The sequence below is a fragment of the Apodemus sylvaticus genome, chromosome 13 (assembly GCF_947179515.1).
Source record: "Apodemus sylvaticus chromosome 13, mApoSyl1.1, whole genome shotgun sequence".
NCBI classification, from domain to species: Eukaryota; Metazoa; Chordata; class Mammalia; order Rodentia; family Muridae; genus Apodemus; species Apodemus sylvaticus.
In genome coordinates, this window is record NC_067484.1 from 54,676,885 (window position 1) to 54,698,329 (window position 21,445).

Here is a 21,445-nt window from a genome sequence, read left to right on the forward strand (position 1 = left end):
GCTCAAGGAATCCTCACCCCTTCTGGCCAGAAGCTACAGAGATGCTGAATGGAGCAATGTGAAAGGTTTGGGGAATGAAGTTTAGTTTCAGGAGAGGAGACAGGATAGCTTCTTTAAAAATGACAGGCTTTCTTAAGCCATGGAATTCACTTTGTGTTGGCTAACTATGGGCATGGGACCTGTCCTGGAGTATGCCTGTTGAACCTAGAGGGTAGAGAGGTGTAAAGGATCTGGGAGAAGTTAAGGGAAGAAAAAAATGTGATCAAAATCAAAGATATGCAGTTTTAATTAAAAAATTAACTGGTGGAAAAAAGAAACCAACAAACAAACAAATGAAGAAATAAAGAAAGGCAGGCTGATGATTCCAAAATCATCTCTATTTAAGCACTGGTCTAGTTGAACCCTGACTAGAGTCCTAGTCGAGCCCTAACTATAATCCCTGAGACAGAGCCAACATGGGCTTAATGCTGAGCTCTACTCAATTGATTCAAGCAAGTCGTGTTTGTAGCAGGATGTAGTTCTGACTTTGTTCAAAGAAACTGCCTCTAGTATCCCCTTCAGGTTCCAGAACAAGGTCTCTGTTGTGTTAATCTCAGCTTGTACCGATAGCCAGTCTGTTGTAGTCTCACCTCATTCCTGGCTTCAGCTGATTGTCTGCTTTTAGTTTTTCTTCTTTTCATTTCCTTCACTGAATTTGTCTATGTTTTACCTTTTCCTCCAAAGCAATAGCCTATTCCCGTCATAGAAGTAACACATTAATCAGTATAGATATCTTTGGAATGGGAAGAAAAGCCTTGGGAAATTTGTGGTATCTTATCATCTGACATCACATTTCCTTTTGAACACTAGCCTTTTTATGTGTGTAAATGAGAACTATCTGTTTCTTATTTGGTGCCATAGATCCCATTATATTGAAATTAACTTCCATAAAGTACTTTGATGTTAATTTCAAATAAGGTATCGAACAAACTTGGAATAGGTAAGTAAATAAAGCAGTAATAAAAAGAAAGTACTGTTTTTCCTCAAATGTGAGCTTTCAGCAAGTATATAGACAATAGATAGATAGATAGATAGATAGATAGATAGATAGATAGATAGATAGATACATATATATGTATAGACAGACAGACAGACAACAGATAGATAGATAGATAGATAGATAGATAGATAGATAGATAGATAGATAGATAGATAGATAGATAGGTAGGTAGGTAGATAGATAGGTAGATAGATTGATAGGTAGATAGATAGATAGATAGATAGATAGATAGATAGATAGATAGATAGATAGATAGATAGATAGATAGAGATAGGTAGGTAGATAGATAGGTAGATAGATAGATAGGTAGATAGGTAGGTAGATAGATAACCACAATATTTTAGATACAGTATTCTTGCTATTTATGTTCATAAACTCCTGGAACAAATCTGTCCAAGCTATAGAGACTTTGCTTTGATATTTCATGATGCAAAGGTTTCATTTTTCATTTCTTTCTTGATCTTTTCTCTTTAGTCTTATATTTATAATGTGGAATAGTGGAGATGGGAATGTTCTCTGTTTAACTTTTGTTTTAAAGTCCTGAAAGAGTTAGTTTATGCTATTGCTTAACCACAGGGGCTTGGCGGGGGTTGGGGGGGTGGGCGTGGCATAGGGAAGCACTTTCTGCACTGTTTGTAGTGTCCCATGTGCTAGAATTTTGTGTCATCTGTAGCTTTCACTAACTCAATGCTTCCACAACCAGCATATTATATGGGCTTTCACTGTGTCACAAACCAGACAGGGAGAAGCAGTCAGAGGATTCTGCCAAGCATGTCTTGATGATACTATTAACCTTGTTCTTTGATTTTTAGTGAGGGAATTACCTCCCATCAGCTGAATTCTTCTCTATATAGAGTATTATAATATAGAGTATTATAACTGCAAATATCTACAAATGCGTTGTTGTGTTTAAAGTCCAAAATAAGGAAATATCCATGATGTATGTAATGTACTCATCAGCTAAATTTATAAACAGAAGATGTTTATTTATAATACAGAGAAATATGAACAAGGGATAAATTACAATATATTTTTAGTTTAAGCTGTCTACCTATCTATCTATCTACCTATCTATCTATCTATCTATCTATCTATCTATCTATCTATCTATTTATCTCTCTCTCTCTCTCTCTCTCTCTCTCTCTCTCTCTCTCTCTCTCTCTCTCTCTCTCTCTCTCTAAGATTTTCTTGTCTGACTGAATAGTGTAACAAATTCCTATTGGAACCTTTTGCTGTAGTTTCTCTTTGTTTAATTTGGTACTATACTTAAGATCAAGAATAGTTTTCCTTAAAGGCAAGTTTAGGGAGATAGAAAGATGATTTATTCAGTGGCTAAAAGCTCCTATTGCTGAGGCTGGAGGACCTCAGTTTAGGTCCTAGCACACACACAAAAAGGCTGGTATGGCTGAATGTGTATCTGTTAGCCCAGTGTGGTGGGGGTAGGAGATAAAAGAATGGGAGGAGAGAGTCAGGCCACCAGCCTTGGCAGCAAGGCACCTGTCCTTGCTGAGCCATCTCTCCAGTCCTCATAATTAAAATTAAAATAAGACAAAAATAAGGATTGCCAGGACTTCCTGACCACCAGCCAGCTCAGGGTTCAGAGGTTCAGTGATAAAGCCTATGTCAAAGGAATATGGCTAAGAGTGATAAGCAGGACACCTGTTGTCTTCCTCTGGCCTCTAGGCAGGAACACACAGGATTATGTACCTGCCCCCCCACACACACACACACATACTCACAAAGCCCCAGAAATTTTCATATTAATTTCTTCTTAATCTCGAAACTTTCATACAACTGCACAATGGAAAATTATCATAAGCACCTCTCATTTCCTCTCTCCAGCTCCCTCCAAATACACTCAATACTAAAACTCCTTCCCTGCCTTCATGTCCTCTTTGCTAATCCATTGAATCAAATTAGAACTGCCCATGTGTATGTGGGGTTGGGGGCATCCACTGGAGAGTATGGGAATCTACCAATGTCTATCTACACACTGGAAAATGAATGACTCTCCCTCCCCAACAGCTACCTACTACCAATAGCTATTCAGGAAGGAATAGCACACGAGAGTTAGGTTCTCTGAAAGCTCTACTCATTTTCTGCTTAATGAACTTTGTGTAGGTCATATGCAGGTAACCACAACAGGCGTGGGGAAGGCAGCACTATAGCAGGTTACATCCAGAAGTCTGCATTTCGAATTCTCTTGCTCATTATCTCGCTCCTCACGTTCTTTATGTTCTGTCTGCTGCCCCTTTCTTGATGTTCCCTCAGCCTTGCTTATGGGGAGTGACTGGGATAAGATGTCACATGCATGTAGAGCTGATACTCAGACTCTTCTTCTCAGCTCCTCTCATCTCTCCACTGACTATTGGCCATTGTCAAAAGGAAGCTTCTGTTGAGAGTCGCCAGGAACTGCGGGTATAAATGCAAAGGCTTAGAATAAAACTTGGCAAGCAGGACCATTCCACACAATAACAGCAAGTTCTGCCTTCAGACCAAGGATCTCCCTAGTCATAGGCTGCAAAACATGTTTAAGAGGCAGTTTTAATCCTCTTCTCTTTAAAATACCAGCATCCCAGTATGGATTAAACAATATGCAAATTCTGTACCTAGGCCACCAGGACTTGCTCTTCTATCCTTATCTATATGTTATGATTTTTATTTTTGGTTCTTGGGTTTTATTTTGTTTTGTTATTGCTTGTTTGCCTGGGGTTTTGAGTGTGTCTCTATGCAGTATAGTAAGTGGTCCTTCCTCGTGAGCGGTGTGCTTCCACCACATCAGTCTTAATTGCATATATCGAGTGCCTAGAATGATCTATTCATCTCAAACACAATGTCCAAAAATTATTCCTGTCCACATGCCCTGCCTTCTATGTTTTCCTGTCCCTTCCGTGTTGTGTTATCCTTTAGATTCCAGATTTACAAAGTCCTGTTTTGGTAATGTCATTTATTTACTCTGAAGTATTTATTCACAATCACTTGTGCCCACGTTCGAAGCAGTGGGGGTCTATGCAGAAAGCCATCAAGTGAACAGAATCTTACAGTCAGGATACAATCCTTTTTCGTGCACTAGAGCATGCACACGGGTCTCTGTCTCGGTCTTTCTCTCTCTGTCTCTGTCTTTCTCTCTCTCTGTATATGTGTGCCTGCAATCTTTAGCATCTAAAACACTAATCTTCATTTAGTATATATATTTTACTAAGCCAAACTGTAACATGTCATATATATACATATATATATATAATTATATTTTAGAGATTATGTCTAAATTGATTTTTATATATGATTTCCCATGTAAAATTGTATATAGAGTTAGCACAACCACTTTAATAAACACCATAACTTTTCTTTCAAAATACCAATAATTGAAACATACTTACACACACACACATACATACACATACACATACACACACACACACACACACACACACACACACACACACACATACACGCATTGGCTTCTGTAAGGAAAAAATCTTCAACACAGAATTTATTTTGTAGTTTTGAAACTTTATTATTTAATTTGTGTGTGTGTGTGTGTGTGTGTGTGTGTGTGTGTGTGTGTGAGTGTGTAAATGGAAGTCAGGGGACAATCTACAAGGGTTAGTTCTCTCCTTCTACCACATGGCTGAGTCCTAAAAATCAAATTCAGGCTGTCAGATTTTCCCCAGCTAAGCTGTTTCTCTGTCCTTCCTATTTTTGTAAATTATCTATATTATTTTGTAGTTTATTACTATACTATACCACAGAATCAGAAAGTTGCCATCATATGGAGTATAGAAAATTAAATGGAGTTTTTCATAATAGTACTATCTACACCCATCTATGAATACTAAAGCTATTTTATTAAAGTTTGTGTGCTTTTGTCTAAGTAGTATTGCCTTAGTCATTATAAATTTTTGTGCTGAAATTATTCTGCCGTTTTGTAAAATGGCTGACATCCTTGGGTCATCTTCTATTTATAGAAGTCTCTGTTTATGTTTGGTACTTCACAAAGGTATCTTCCTGATAGATTTTCCTTTTCTGAATTCAAGGGCTTTGCAAACTGTTTCCAAGGAAACAGCTGGATTGGTTATGTATATTTCACTTATACCTAAAATAGAAAAGCTTGCTCTGGGTTATAAATAAAATTCTATAAAATTCCCTCCAATAATCTGTGTGCTTTTCCCTTCACACCATTTTGTCTTCAGAGCAGTGCACATATACAACAGCGCCTGCTTCAGGAAGAGGCTCCAAGTGTCTGGGTTCCTTGCTCTGTCTAACCTTGAACCCTGGCTGCTGAGTCTGAGAGTTCTCCCTTGTGTCCAGGAGTAGATATGTGTAACTCCATAAGAGCTGTTAGACACTTTGAATCTAGAGAGAATGAAGATACTTGTCACAGAGAGACTTACCTTTGCCCATGAGATAACCCATCCTTAGGAAGTGCTTTGCCCACTTCCTAAGGTGGCAGGAACAACGATTGTGAATGAATGCATTTGACAGCACACCCAAGACAAGCATGTGCTCAGAAGACAAGAGTTGGGAAGGCAGAGTCTGAGACCAGCCTGGGTTGCATGATAAAAGCCTGTCTTGGAAAACCAAAAAAAGGTCAGGAAACATAGTAACTTAGTCTGATATCTAAATAAAGTAAGTGCCTTTAATTCAATTCTATCATTAACTATTCCATCAAAGTTTAACTGCTGCCTAAACTCTAAACAACTATTTAAGTTTTTTCTCACAAAGTAGTGGCAATTTTTCATAATAAATCTCAATATAAGTGTATATGTAGAAATGCTGTCTTGTGTTCCTCATTGGCATTTTCCATGTGTAGAGAACAAGGCTTTGTAAATTGTATTTTGTGGACAGGTTCTTTGTGTACAAAGACAAACAAGATTCTGTTTTATTCTTCAGTGAGAGCAACGGCCTGCTGATGAGTCTAACTGTAACACAAATGGGGCTGCGGATGTATCTGGGGGCAGAGAGCCTGACTAATAGAAGCAAAGTCCTTCAGTAGATTTCTAACACTGTAAAAGCACAACAGAGAGATAAAATGAGTAGTTACATTACAATAGCTATGGCCAGATTCTCCCAAGTCCTTGACCTGCACCAGTTGGTCATTCTTTAGGGATGGGATCCTAAGTGGGCTAAAGACCAGAAGGGATGAGCAGATAAAGAAGGAGATAGGAAACTTTGGGGGTGAGAAGGTCTTCTATAAGATAATGATTCATAAAGTAAGTTTATTAAAAATGCAGTATCTTACATACATTTTGCAGGGGGGAAATGGAAATGTCAGCAGAAAGCTATCACACAGTGGGATGAAGTCTGTAGGAAAATAAGCTAGGAATGTTGCACAAAGGGGAAGTGGGGTATTTCAAAGAACTTCACAGACAGAGTGATAACCACGGCCCCTGAGGTTCTCAGCCTCCAATGTCACATCTTCCCTAAGGTCCTGGCTCCAGGTTAATGTAGAGTTCAACAAGGCCTGAAGCCATTCTGTTCCTAATTTTCATAGGGTTGCTATTAATTCAGTTTCGTCAGGTTCTTTTCATACCTGAAACACTGTGATGACAACAGGTAGCCTTTTGCCCTCTAGTCCCCATCCCCTCCTCCACGCTCATCATTTGCTGTTTGTCTGTTTACTCATGAGAGTCACACAGGATTTTTCTCTGAAACTGTCTTTATGCTCTTTCTTTCCGAGAGAACATAATATTCAATACTTCTGTCTCGAGAAGTGGTTCTCAACCTTCCTAATGCTCTGACCCTTTGATACAGTTCTTCTTGTTGTGATGACCCCACCCACAAAATCATTTCACTACTACTTCATAACTATAACATTGCCACTGTCACAAATCATTATGTAAATATCTGTTATGTGACCCCAAAGAAGTTGAGACCCACAGTTGAGAATCTTCTTGTCAGAATATTCTTTTCTGTTCTAACAGTTAGATGATAGACTCTCTTCTTGGCTGTCTATCACATCTTCCCCAAGTAATCCTTCCTGGGTCACCTGAATATATGCTATGTCTCTCATCTTCTATTGTCTGAGAAATTACTACAGTTATTAAAATGTTCACCTTCCCCCCAACCCCTGCCCCCGACACAAGGAAGGTCAGAGGTCTTTCATAGTACAGGTGTGTCTTATGCCAGTTATCTTATTGGCTCCTTATAAATTTCTGAGTACAAAACCAATGGGTGTGCAAGGCTACAAAACTTACCTTCAAGTGAAGACCGGAGTCCATGCTTGGGAATGATATACCTCACCCCCAGGAGAGACTGAAAAGGTGTGATGGGAAGTGACAAGAAGTGACCTCAGACCCATTTTTTAAATTAGATATTTTCTTTATTTACATTTCAAATGTTATCCCCTTTCCTGGTTTCCCCTTTGAAACCCCCTAAACCATTCCCCTCCACCTGCTCACCAACCCACCCACTTCTGCTTCACTGCCCTGGCATTCCCCTACACTGGGGCATTGAGCCTTTTCAGGACCAAGGGATTCTCCTCCCTTTGATGTCCTACCAGGCCATCCTCTGCTACATATGCAGCTGGAGCCATGGGTCCCTCTATGTGTACTCTTTGGTTGGTAGTTTAGTCCCTGGGAGCCATGGGGGTACTGGTTGGATTTAAAAAGATAAAGGTGAGGATTTCACCAGGGAGTTGAGGCAAGAAAAAATGAAATCAAGCAAAGAGCTACATGACTAAATTCAAAAGTATGCAATAGATGAACAACTCCTGCTGGGCTTTTGTCTCTCCCAGCAGACACTGCTTCCGTGGCGCTTTCCTGGAAATCCCCCTTAGAGAGAATAAGTGTTTCTTACATGTGTATTAAGAGCTCTTTACAGCCCTACACTTTATAAATGTATTTCTAAAATGAAATTTTAACAGGATACTAAAAGGAAATACCACCAAGAATGTCATATTTGAGTTGTATTTAATATAATAGCACCCTTTCCGTATTGATGGTGTTGAATTTAAACTAATTCTTACTATTTGTTATTTTTATTATGTGAAAAAGAGGACAATTTGGTGAGAGAATAGAGCTTTTAAAAAAACTATAAACATGCAAGACCAACAGCTTACCGTCCTGAAGATATGTAATCACTATTACACTGAATATCAAAACCTAATACAGATGTAATGGATTGGAGAGCTGCCCTTCCCCTCCAGGCACACAATAACAGTCCCTTCATATAGAGAAACTAGATCTCCAAGTTAAAAAGGTTTACTTGGCAGCCCTTTATATTGCATTTTTGTGCCAAACTCATAAGCACACAATGAAACACATCTGCATTTATGGAGGGTTTGGAGGCTGGAGCATGCCTCTGCTGGCTGGCAGGGATAATGCACTCAAGTGTAATTCATACATGTCAAACAGTGACAGCATCCCACTCAAAAGCATCATCTTCAGAGAGGAGAGACGCTTACATAAGCTCTCAAAGCTTCCTCGGGATGGACATTTTCCAGTATCAATTATGCAGGACTGTAGGAGCATTTGTCTTCACACATGTGAACTCAGGCTATTTCATATCACATCACTTTCAAATCCTAACTCAGCAGCAATAGCCTTATTGGAAAGCTTGAGGTTAATTATGATTTTATTCAGCTTCTAGCTTGAGGCAGAAGCAGCCACAATGACAAAGACCCCTGGGAATACTTATCCTGTCAATGAAAGCCCACTTCACTGCAAGCATAAGCATATTTTGTTTCTTGCTCTTTTCCAGGATCCCTATATCTTCCTTGTCCCTTATTTTTAATATAAAAGGAGTGATAAATGTGTTGGTTCTGCCCTTTATGTCTTTGCTAGTGTTTATCAAGAGTATTATGTCCATAAAGAACTGTAAATATGACGATACCAGCACTGCTTGCTAGTCTTTTCATCACATACTTCAAATGCAATTATTCTTTGAAGGAGCCCAGTATGGTAAGGACATTACATTCCCAATTTTCTTTGAGAGAGTAGAAGCTCAGGATATTTAATTGCTCAAGAATATACAATAAGGAAACTTAATTAATATCCAATTTTTATGATTTCAAATGGCAAGCTCTTGAATGCCTTTTACCATCCCATTTCATTAACCCCCAGATGTAACTTCTATCCTGTGTGTTTCGTGTGCTGGCAGCTAGATATGTATCCTACTATCGCCTTAACAAAGGATTACTATAGCTAAGGTTCAGAGTGACAGATGTGCATTTCAGTGTTAGCTCTGCCATTTCATAACTGAACAACATTTCCCAGGTTAACTAATCTCTTTTTTCCCCAGGTTAACTAACCTATTTTTCCTTAGTCTAAAACATAGTGAGTCAATGCCAGAAGGGTCTGACTGGGGTAGCTCAGTGAATCTGTGTGTAGTACAGTGCCAGGCACTTAGGCAAAGCAATATGATGTGGGGTTGGCTCACATACTAGCTGTCTTATAAAATGTTTCTCCCTTCCTAATTTGCTTGTACTTTCTCTGGTAGCTTTGATCATTCATACATCCACTGCTTCCTAGAAGGCTTCCTCAGGCTTCGGTTAACAAGAACTTCTAGGCATCAGCAATTGTGTTTGGGTTTGGTGTCTGCATATGGGATGGAGCCCCTGGTGGGGCAGTCTCCGGATGGCCTTTACCTCAGTCTCTGCTCTACTCTTTGTCCCTGTATTTTCTTTAGACAGGAGCAATTTTGGGTTAAATTTTTGGAGACAGGTAGCCCTATCCCTCAATCTGGGGCCATGCCTAACCTCTGGATATAGTCTCTACAGGTTCTTTCTCCCCTTTGGTGGGTATTTCAGTTAATGTCAAGCCCGTTGGATCCTGGGAGCCTCTTGCTTTCCTGGCATCTGAGACTTTCTGGTGGCTGCCCACAGTTCCCCATCCCCAACTGCTACACATCTCTGTTCAATTTCCTGACCCTTACCCTCTGTACCTATCCCCTGTCTCCTCCCCTACCTGCCCCAGCCCCCCTTTTCCTTTCTCCCTTCTCTCTTCCTCCCAACATCTACCTCCAGTGATTATTTTGTTCCTCCTTCTAAGTAAGAGTGAAGGATCCATACTTTGGTCTTCCTACTTCTTGAGCTTCATATGGTCTGCGAATTGTATCATGGGTATTTCAAGCTTTTTGCCTAATATCCACTTATTAGGGAGTATATACCCATACCGTGCATGTACTTTTGTGATTGACTTACCTCGCTCAGAATGATATTTTCTGGTTCCATCCATTTACCTGTGAATTTCATAAATTTATTGTTTTTAGTAACTGAGTAGTACTCCATTGTGTAAATGTACCACATTTTCTGTATCCATTCCTCTGTTGAGGGACATCTTTGTTGTTTCCAGCTTCTGGCTATTATAAATAAGGCTGCTGTGAACATAGTGGAGCATGTGTCCTTATTACATGTTGGAACATCTTCTGGGTATAGCTGGATATATGCCCAGGAATGGTATAACTGGATCCTCAGGTATTACTATGTCCAATTTTCTGAGGAATTGCCAGACTGATTTCCAGAGTTGTTGTACCAGCTTGCAATCCCTCTAGCAATGGAGAAGTGTTCATTTTCCTCCACATCCTCTCTAGCAATTGCTATTATTTTAGTTTATCTTAGCCATTCTGACTGGTATGAGGTGGAATCTCAGGGTTGTTTTGCTTTGCATTTCCCTGATGTCTAAGGATGTTGAGCATTTATATATATATTATTTTCTATATTCTTTGTTTACATTCCAAATGATTTCCCCTTTCCCGGATCCCCCCTCCCCATATGTCCCATAAGCCTTCTTCTCTCCATCCATTCTCCAATCACCTCCCTCCTTTTTTTTTTTCTGTACTTATATTCCCCTCCAATGCTAGGTCAATCCTTTCCAGGATCAGGACCTTCTCCATACTTCTTCATGGGAGTCATTTGTTATGCAATTTGTGCCTTGGGTATTCAGGGCTTCTGGGCTAATTAATATCCACTTATCAGAGATTGCATTCCATGTGTATTCTTTTGTGACTGGGTTACCTCACTTAGGATGATATTTTCCAGATCAAACTATTTGCCTAAAAATTTTGTGAATTCATTGTTTCTAATTGCTGAAGTATTCCATTGTGTAAATATACCACATTTTCTGTATCCATTCCTCCTTTGAGGGGCATCTGGGTTCTTTCCAGCTTCTGGCTATTATAAATAAGGCTGCTATGAATATAATGGAGCATGTGTCTTTATTGCATGCCGGGGAATCCTTTGGGTATATGCCCAGGAGAGTTATGGCTGGGTCCTCCAGAAGTGTCATGTCCAGTTTTCTGAGGAACCACCAGACTGATTTCCAAAGTGGTTGTACCATCTTACAGCTCCACCAGCAGTGGAGGAGTGTTCTTTAGGTGCTTCTCAGCCATTAGGAATTCCTCAGTTGAGAGTTCTTTGTTTAGTTCTGTACCCCATTTTAATAGGGTTATTTGGTTTTCTGGAGTATAACTTCTTGAGTTCCTGGTATATTTTGGATATAAGCCCTCTATTGCATGTAGGATTGGTAAAGATCTTTTCCCAATCTGTGGGTTGGCATTTTCACCTATTGACAATGACCTGTGCCTTACAGCAGCTTTTCAAGTTTATGAGGTACCATTTGTCGATGGTTATTCTTAGAGCACAAGCCATTGGTGTTTTGTTCAGGAAATTTTTCCCTGTGCCTATGTGTTCAAGGCTCTTCCCCACTTCCTCTTCTATTTATTGAGTCATTTTCTCAATTGAGGTCTCTCCTCTCAGTTGACTTTAGCTTGTATCAAGTTGACATAAAACAATCCAGCACAATGTCTGGTTATAGTGTGGTGTCCTGATATGGTACAGATGTTTCACTTAGGACTGAGCACTCCATAGTCTCCTATTCTGCACTCCCGAACTAGTCATGAGTCCCTATGTCAGTCACCATCCTCTGCAAAACAACCTTCCTAATGAGATCTGAGCAATGCTCTAACCTCTGTGTTTAACAGTAAGTCACTAGGAGTCAATTTAATACTTTGTTCATTTAGCAGAGCAATAGTCATTGATTGTCTCCTGAGACTTATAACCTGTGTAGCCTCAGGTTCTTGGCCCTAATAACAGTGACAGGGTGGGATGAGCTGTATCAATCCACGAATGTGTAGACCACTTCAATCTCTCTTGCCCCTGGCTCATGTTAGCCTCATGTCCCTGTCTCCTGGAGACTCTCCAAAGGACACAGTTCCGGTGTTTGCAGAGGGTGGCACCTAGCCCAGGATCCAAATCCTTGAAGCCAAATACAGTGTCTGTAAAGAGCAGCAGCTGCTGGAACATATGGATGATCACTGGAAGTTTCTTAGTTCTCATCGACAGCATCCCAGTGCACCAGCGCCCAATCTTTGGAAGCATACATGAGACGCTCTGGCCCCATGTTCTCCTTTTTGATGATAATGGCTGGATGTTGATAATTTTCTCTGCTTTCCTCTTTGTTCCAGTGCATCTTTTAAGAACTTACAGCAAAGATGTTCTTCCCTTCTCTCCTCTAGTCAGGATTCTGGTTAGGGCTCCATTACCTGGACTGATTCAGCAATTTCCTCTCTGATCACCATATCTCCATTCTCTTCCCACTCTGCCACCAGAATAACCTTAATTAAATACTTCCGTGCTAGTTACTTACCAGTGAGGGATTTCAACACCCGCTTCTACTGCTCACTGGAGGATGAGCGCTACACCCTGAGGTGGAAATTATTCTAAGTTCATGCTTACCAGGCAGAACTGGAGCTCTACTTAACTCTTTCTTATTCCTACCTAAAATAGTCTCTGTGCCTTTTCTCTGCCATGTCTTGCCCAGGATGCTTCACTTGTGTCTGCATTGTTGGCATCCTAACCACTCTTCATGTACCAGGGGTGCTATCTTCTAGGACACTTCCTTGTATGTAGGGTAGATACAAAGAAAGGTCCTTATCTCAACATGTATAAGCAATTTGTGAGCATGTGTGTTTTTAAAAACACTTACTTATCACAGCCTGGTGTGGTGGTACACACCTTTAATATTAGCAGTGACTTTTAGGAGAAAAGGCAGATCTCTGAGAGTTTATTTCTAGCCTATAAAGCAAGTTTCAGTTAGGCAGGGATATAGAAAAAAAGAAAAGTAGTCAAAACACCTATCAGAGAGATCAGATAGATAACAATGCTGATGATGAAGGGAGGTGGGTGTATTTCAGATAGATAAATAGTTAGAAGTTTGGGAGACAGTTGACAGATAGATAGTAGGAATCTACTGGGTGCGGTTGGCTGATTTTTCCTGTCATGGGACTTTAAAAAAATTATGCTAACAAAAGTATTTAAAAGTAACTATAACAGTATTAACTGAGTGACATAATTAACCCAGTAATTTACTTAGTTGTTGTCCACTGTTCACATTTTAACCATTGAATAATATCCAGCTACGTATATAGTATTTCTTATTTTGAGGTAAGAATATTAGGATGTCTCCATTGACCAGAGTTTCAATGAGTTCCATGGAGAAAAGAGAGAAGAATGAGTTTGTGTTCCCAAAAAGGGAATTCAGAAATGTGAGAGACATAAGTTTCAGGTAAAGATTTCTAAGCAGATGTCAATGGGATTGAAAATGTCACTGTGAGTTCCATACAAAATACAGGATAAGGGAGCTTCTAGAGCTGGCAGAGCCTCAGGAGAGGGCGCTTATAGGCCACTCTGGGTAGGAGTGGATGAACTGACACAAATTCATGTCATCATCAAACAGTCACCACCATTTCTGTCTCTTCCTAGGACTTCTGGGGCAGCGTTCGAGAAGACCTTAGCCAGGAACACCACGCAGTAGTGGCTGAAGCATCTCACTCCAGGAAATGAAACAGTAACATGGCAGTACCTGTGTGAGAGGATTAAAACCCAAAAGACTCTATTTAGAAAGGGACAATGTCCAAGAAAGGGCGAAATAAGGGCGAGAAGCCCGAGGCACTCATTGTCGCCCTTCAAGCTGCCAACGAAGACCTCAGGACCAAACTCACAGACATTCAGATAGAACTGCATCAAGAGAAATCCAAGGTGAGTAGGAGCTGCCTGGGGCCACGACTCCAGCCAGCCCAAGGTTGTCACCATGTTCAACAAACTCAACAATTCCCTTGAATTCTGGGCTTTGATCCCTGCAGCCCAGAGACAACCATGCTAATATCAAATTGCATCATTTAGATAACTGTTACTACAAAAATATTCTTGATCACAAACTAACAAATATTTCACTGTTTGGGTGTTCTCTTTGATCACTGTAAGAAATTTCATTTTACACCAAACCTATTTCACCCTGTTCAATGAAAGTAATAAATGAGTTTGGAATCTGTTTGAGGCCATTTCTACCTATTTCTGCTGAATTGGCCTTTGATTAATAAACTCCAATGTGAAGTTCATGAGGGAAAGATCTGTAGCCCCGATGAAGCAAAGACATTCACACATTTAAAAGGCATTAATTTGTGAATCAGAAGTTTGTGGCATTATATATTTTTCTCTCTCCTAGGAAGCAGATTTGCGTGTCTCAGGGCCTATATCTGTGATTCATCTCTCACGTATCACCCTGTAAGAGAATAACCTGGGAGAGCCCAGTACATATTGAGGTTCCTGAACATATAAGCTAACAATTTGGGTTAAGTAGGTGAGATAGGGAGTGCAGCATAGCTTCAGATGAGAGGGACTCAGTTTGGGGATTAGCTGGTCCTTCCCTGTAGGATCTTTCCAGGTCTTGCCTCCTACCAGCATCCAGTTTGTTCAGATTCACTTTGCCTTGGACAAAATAACATTTGAAGGGAAGCAGGCTCCATTTAGTAAAGATGGGGTGACGAATGATAGTCATAGGAATGCTTAAGGGAGAAAAATAGCCACAATATTCCAAAGGAGACCCCACCTCTGCAAGTATTCCACACATTTAATGTTTTTAAAACAGACAGCTCTAGAATGGCACCTAACCTGTCCTGGCACAGCCTCCATGTTGGCAGCAGGCAGGTGCCAACCCCTCTTCCTCTGGCAAGGCTCTAGCAGTAGGCTTCTTAAGAACTCGACTGTCTCATCCCTTCTCCCAGGTACCCCTGACCTTCACTCTTTCCTCACAGTTAGATACAACCTCCATACAGAAGTTAGAGCAAAGCTCTGCATGTCAGTAGCAAAAGGAAGCAGAGGGCGAATGCATCATAAAGCAATTTCATTATAGATAAATACGATTGTGTTTTCAAAGGAGCAGACTCTTGGGGAAAACATGATCAAAGCCAAGGTATGAATTTACACTCCCTGCTTAACCCTGAGGCTCTTATGATAAAATGACAATCCAACTACTGGGAAGGAAAGAATAAAGCCTGGAAACCTTTGGGATGATGGGCCATTATTCATTTTCTCAGCAAAACACATAATGCTGTTGGCATTTATAGAAAAGGCCCACTGTGCAGAGAACCGAGTCCACCGTAAATGCTTCATCTGATAATATAAATAACTAGCTACAGCAGACCCCGTGTACACCATCCATCACACACTCCGACATGCACAGTTCATCTCATCACAGAACCCGTTCTTCCGTTTAGCGCCTGATTGGCCCTGAGTAGGTCTTCAAGTCCCATTTTGCTCATCTGTCAAGTAGATGCTGCTCCATCTGTGCTAGGGAAAGAACATGCTAGTAGGTAGCTGATGTTAAACATGGGAAGTGCATTGTGTGGTGATCTCTTTTGACCCTCAGTTTCCAGTTTTCCCCCTCTCGGGCAGGCATTGTTGTATGTTTCTGTTTGAATGAAGAAAGTTGCTACCTAGTTTGCAGGCAGGGCTCAGAACTACTTACGGAATGAACCCTCATTAACCGTTTTTCAATGCTTTCCTGACATCTCTGTAGTAACATTCTTACTGTCATATTTTGATAGGAAAGCTCAGGCTTGAGTGAAGAAAGGCCTGTCTTTCTCTTTGAAGCAATACTCCAAGCCACTATGTGAATATATATATATATATATATATATATATATATATATATTGTATATATATTGCTGCCTGTGGGTACCATGAGGCTGCCATCCCCTGCTCAGTATAGATTGCTATGGGATGTACTCCCTCACTGGGTTCTCCAGGGAATGTACTTTCTCTAGGAGCAGGATACAGTTTCAGGGAGGAGTGGTGTGGGCAGGATAACAAAGAGGATGAAGACATGGGAACAGAGAAGAGGGTTCTGAGGTATAGGCTGCAGTTAGCCAACCTGGGCAGCACAGGCTGGGGAGCAAGGTCTCCAAACGGGAGCAGCCAGATGAAGCAGGCATTCAGGATGCAAAGCCCTTGACACCTGACCTCATGGTCTTCACAGCCAGTTTGGGAGGAAAGAAGCCTGTGGTTACTCTACTGATTTCACTGTGGGGAGAGAATGAGTTTCAATTTGCTTAACTCACTTGCTTTCCGGAGGCAGCAAGTGGAGTCCCCAAAATGGGGATTCTTTTCATGGATATAAGAGATCAAGTGGGGCCTGAGCACCTGAGCTCTGCCTCCATCATTACGATCCCCTTAGAAAACCAACCACCCTTCTCTATCCTCCGTTCCCAGAGCCTCTGGGAAAACTCAGACTTAGAGTGTGGTATTTTTCTTTCTTTCTGCACCTTTGCTTCTGTTTTCAAGAGGCCTAACTGAAAGAAGAAATCAGAGAAGGAAGAGAAGAGGGTGAGGGAGAGGAGGGTGGAGTGGGGGGACAGAGTGCTACCCCAGAGCTGAGAAGATTTTCCCATACATGCAGCCTCTCAGCCCTTTTGTCTGAAAGTTCTTAGGCTCCGGTGACAATCCCTGCTGGTTTACTGTGAAGTCACTCTGCAGGAACATGCAGAGCAGATTAACCCAAGCTTCATCTTCTGATAGCTTGACCCATCTTGATAACCTCACAGCCTGGTCCTTGCCTTTACCTCCAATGCTGCGATTGATTTTTAATCCTTAGCTTCTAAGAGTTCATTAAAACTCCAGTCACCTTCACGCTTATCTTGCCAGGATTTCCATGGATATTTCTGAGAGCCAGACTAGAGATACTGACAGGAAACACAGAACGAGGCCTGCATAAAGCAGTCATGGTGCCTCTTCCTCGTGTCCCACTGGAACGCTTATCACAGGACATATTTTTTATAGTGATCTTTTCCTCCTATTGAATCTCTAGGGCAGAAAGGATTTGAATTTTCATTTTCACAGCTTTGTTCAGTGTTACTTATCCTTGCCTCTCCACTGGCTTCCCTACTCTGTACGGCCATCTGTATTCTCAATGCCTTCTGAGTCAAGACCATTCATCACCAACACCAGGGAACTCAACACATCGCCAAGGGAGTCCAGATTTTGCTTTGGGCATTTCTTTCTGTTTGGAAATAGTTACTGCACTCTTAATGTAGGGTAGCCACGTTAGTCATACATTATGTGTATTTGCATTTTTGTTGGTGGTGGCTTGATGTAACACTGTATAATATATTACCATATGCAACAATATTTTCAAAATGAACATGATAGTATCTACTGATGCTTAGTCACTTGCTTTTGATACATTGAGTCATCTTCTCCATAACCAGATGAGAATGAGATCATCAGCCCATTATGCCAATAGGAAAAAGGCTGACAGAGGTAAAGGAGTTTACTGAAAGTTTGAGAGCCATCAGGCCTGGGCTCTGGACTTGGCTCTTGGCCCTTGGCCACAATGGTAGAGTTTGTGTTGTGCTTATAGAAGGATTGTTTCTTCTTTTCTCCCCTGAAATAGTGGGTACAAATACTATAGATAAAGCAGGACTGACCATCAGGTCAAATTTACTAATATGTACAATGCCTATTTACAAAGGCATCAACTTAGAGTAAGACACACGCAAGCACCAGCCAGCCTATGTGTGGCTGAGCTTAAGTTATCTCTGCAAAACACCCACACTGTTCAAAATGATCCTTATTTGCTAAATAATTTTCTCCATTTCAAAATATTATCATGTTCATATTTACATTTCTCTTCAGCAATAGCTCTTTTATCTCCTCATCTCGAGGTTTTATATTAGGATATTTAAACCTTCTGGCTTAATGCCTAAATTGTATAAAAGTTTTGAAAAAGACTTCACCACACAACTGCAGTGGTTTTCAACATGTAGGTTGTGATCTTGTAGGACCTTTCACAAGGGTTGCCTCCAACCATCAGAAATATCAGATATTTACATTATGATTTGAAAACTGTAGGGAAATTACAGTTATGAAGTAGCAAAAAAAAATAATTTTATGGTTGTGGGTCACCATGACACAAGGAAATGTTTAAAAGGGTCACAGCATAGGACATTTGAAAATCAGTTTGTTATGGTCTCTGGAGTCTCCCAAATTGCATCTCCCACAAAGTGAAACACTTTTCCAGGTAAGTGTAAAGGGAAAACAAGTCATATCAAGAGATCCTGCAAATAATTGCTGTTTCCATGGCAACTGAAACATATGTGAGCATTTCTTTGTTTTGTGAATTCTCCTGAGTGATTGACACCACGATCAGCATTTGTTTTTTTAGCTTTCTCTTTGGGCTGGAATATATTCTCCACCCGGCTTTATTTTTATCGTCTTTTTGTTCTTTTAATCCCCCCCTCTCTGCTGATACACATGAAAGATTGCTATTTATCATCTGACAGAAACAACACAGTTAAGACAAAATCACAAGAAGATGCTATGTTAGGTACTTCAAGAGACTTTGACATGAGTCGTTCAGAGTGGAATGTCTCCGGTCATATCAAAAACAATATTGCCTTATATACCATAGTGTATATAACAGTTCAAGTTATTTTTCCATGAGTTTTTAACATGGTTCTAGATATAACTATTACAGGCATTTTTCAAACACATTTTCTTAGACCAGTGTTTCTTAGACAAACCTATTGTTTGGGAACTATTTGGGGTGGAACTACTCTTTCACAGGGGTCACCTAAAACACAGATATTTGCATTATGATTCATAACAGCAGCAAAATTATAGTTATGAAGGAGCAATAAAAATAATTTTATGGTTAGGGTCATCACAACATGAGGAACTGAATTAAAGGGTTCCAGTATCAGGAAGGCTGAGAACCTCTGTCTTAGTTGGTGAACAGAAATGCAAACATAAAATTCCTTACATGGTGTCCACTCTCATTATAGCTGGTCACTGTCCTATGAAGTGATGTTTACCTTAGGACCTTGTGCCCAGTAGCCATGTTGTCATGATCCTCTTCCCAATGCTACTACCTTAAACACTGCTGAGACAGAGAAGGACCAAGTTCCCATCACTCAAGCTAAGGGTACATTCCTAATGGAAACTAAACTGAGTTTCTAAATTAAGGAGGGAAGCCCTTCTTCTAAAAAATAAATGCATTATCTAGAATAGGAATTAAGAAACCTCCTACAAAGTAGAAGATACTAAATGTCTTAGAGTTTGTGGGTCAGGCAGTCTCTGAAAGAAACCAATCACTGTAATGTGAAAACAGCCCCAAGCAATGGATAGGCATGGTTGTTTTCTAATGGATCTTTATTTAAAAATGCAGAGATATATACAAGCTGTAGTTTCCTCATCCCATACCAGGAGGTTACCATTTTCTGTTTACTCTGGAAAGATGAGAACATAGTCTACATTGTCAAGAGCAGAGAGGCATCCTTACATGTTAGAGATATTGTGTTTTGCTGTAGAGTCTTGCAAGGGTGTATGAGTGAACGCATAGTTACCTTGGTAACTCTCTGAGCTCTCTAAACTGTTTGGCAGGACATATTATCCATGCCTCTGCTTACAGGGCTAGCCAGAAAACAATGGCATATGGCCTGCAATTGAGCCTGTGTTCCTTGCTCCTTACTGTGCTGTGCCTGCAATAACTAAATATACAATGGTAGTCTCTTAGGAGTTTCCAATCAGGGACAGGATAAGAGGAGGTGGAGATGAGAGAAGCATGCAAAAGATATCTTACATAAAGACAAATGTACTAAGGACCAACAAAGTACACCGAGAAGACAAAGAACAGTAGACATTAGCTTAATCCTAGGCAATCAGGGTCACATGTCAGGAAAGGATGCTAAGGAGCAGGGCCAGAAAGAATGTGAGAATCCCAAAGAGAACCAAGGGGAGAGCCATCAGGGAAAAGAGACTGTAGGCAGACAGGTACAAATATAAGCCATATGCAGAAAATAGCATATTCTCTTGTGTCTGGAGCAGGAGTGGGGGAGGGGACGGAGGGACCGAGTCCTGCTCAACCTGCATAGGAGCCTGACTGGCAAGGCTGAGGTATGGGCATTCCATTCTCAGTGTGGAGGGGCTTCTGTGGCTTTGGAACAGCTCCAAAGGTAGTGCCAGGGCTGGGATTTATCAAGAGAGCATAGCTAGCCATGTGAAGAAAGTCATTCTCTTCAAATGAACCCCAGAGAACTCTAGAGCAACGCTGGCCAAAAGACATGAAATGTGATCTGCACATGAATGCCAGTTAAGTGACCTTAAATTAATTGTTTTGTGACCAACTTTTTTGGGATCAATTGCTTTCCCTGGTATAGTTTAACTTAACTCACACAAAATATTATCATTTCAACAAATGGCAAAGGGCTAACAAGAAACTCTGTCTTGTGATAAATCGACAAAATCCATAGTGTATTTTATACTGGGAGCTAATCTCATGCTTGCAATACTGCAAGTATTCAGTGTACCAAGTATCCACCACGTCAAGCTGAGATCAGAAGACAGTCATTGGGACACACGTGACTGCTGCTTCACCAAGTCTTCTTGGGTTCTGCACCCTTATAGGATGACCACTGTGAGATTAACTCCTGTGCCTTAAAAAAACATATGCTCACCAAACATTACTTCCCTTAGAAAATACTGTTGTAGCTGAAGATAGGTAAGTTACTGAGGTAAGTAAAATCCAACATATTCTCTTCTAGTTAGGTTGAAAAGCTATCAAATTATGGGAAAGGGAAAAAAAAACACAATCAGAATATACTTTAAGCAGGAGAGGTTAATTTCAACAAAAATTAAAAATATGTTTTATTATTAAAACTTTCCAATTGGAGAAAAGACTGTCACAGAATCAGATAATGCTCTCGGGGCTCTCAAATTGTCTTCATTTTTTTTCAGTCTCTCTGTCTGTCTGTCTGTCTGTGTCTCTCTCTCTGTGTGTGTGTGTGTGTGTGTGTGTGTGTGTGTGTGTGCCTGTGTGTGCCTGTGTGTGCCTGTGTGTGTTTCCCTATCTACCGAGACAAAGAGGCAGGGAGGTGACACAGGCAGGCTATAGGATGAACTGAGTGGAGGAGAAAATAGCACAGGATCACAGAGGGACCTTTTCAAGCTACCGAGATGGCCAGCTACCACTTCATAGCATTCTGTTAAATCAGGGATTTACTGGGTCACATTTAAGAAGCGCAGACTGAAAAGAATGAATACTGTCACTGGAAATGTAACTAAATGCGAAAGATTATTTTCAGCAGGATTCTTGAAAGGTGGAAAGATTAGAAGAAATTCTTATGAAATTACTT

The 21,445-nt window shown here is 40.5% G+C and overlaps 1 protein-coding gene across 2 annotated transcripts in view; it reads left to right on the forward strand.

Moving 5' to 3' along the window:
- Nucleotides 1-13,886: 13,886 nt before the first annotated feature.
- The window catches only part of Jakmip2 (janus kinase and microtubule interacting protein 2), a 50,357-nt gene continuing 42,798 nt past the window's right edge, over nt 13,887-21,445 (forward strand). For both annotated transcript variants that reach the window (XM_052155412.1, XM_052155413.1), the window contains exon 1: nt 13,887-14,015. In XM_052155412.1, coding sequence (XP_052011372.1) covers nt 13,887-14,015 — 129 coding nt within the window. The remainder of the gene's footprint in view (nt 14,016-21,445) is intronic.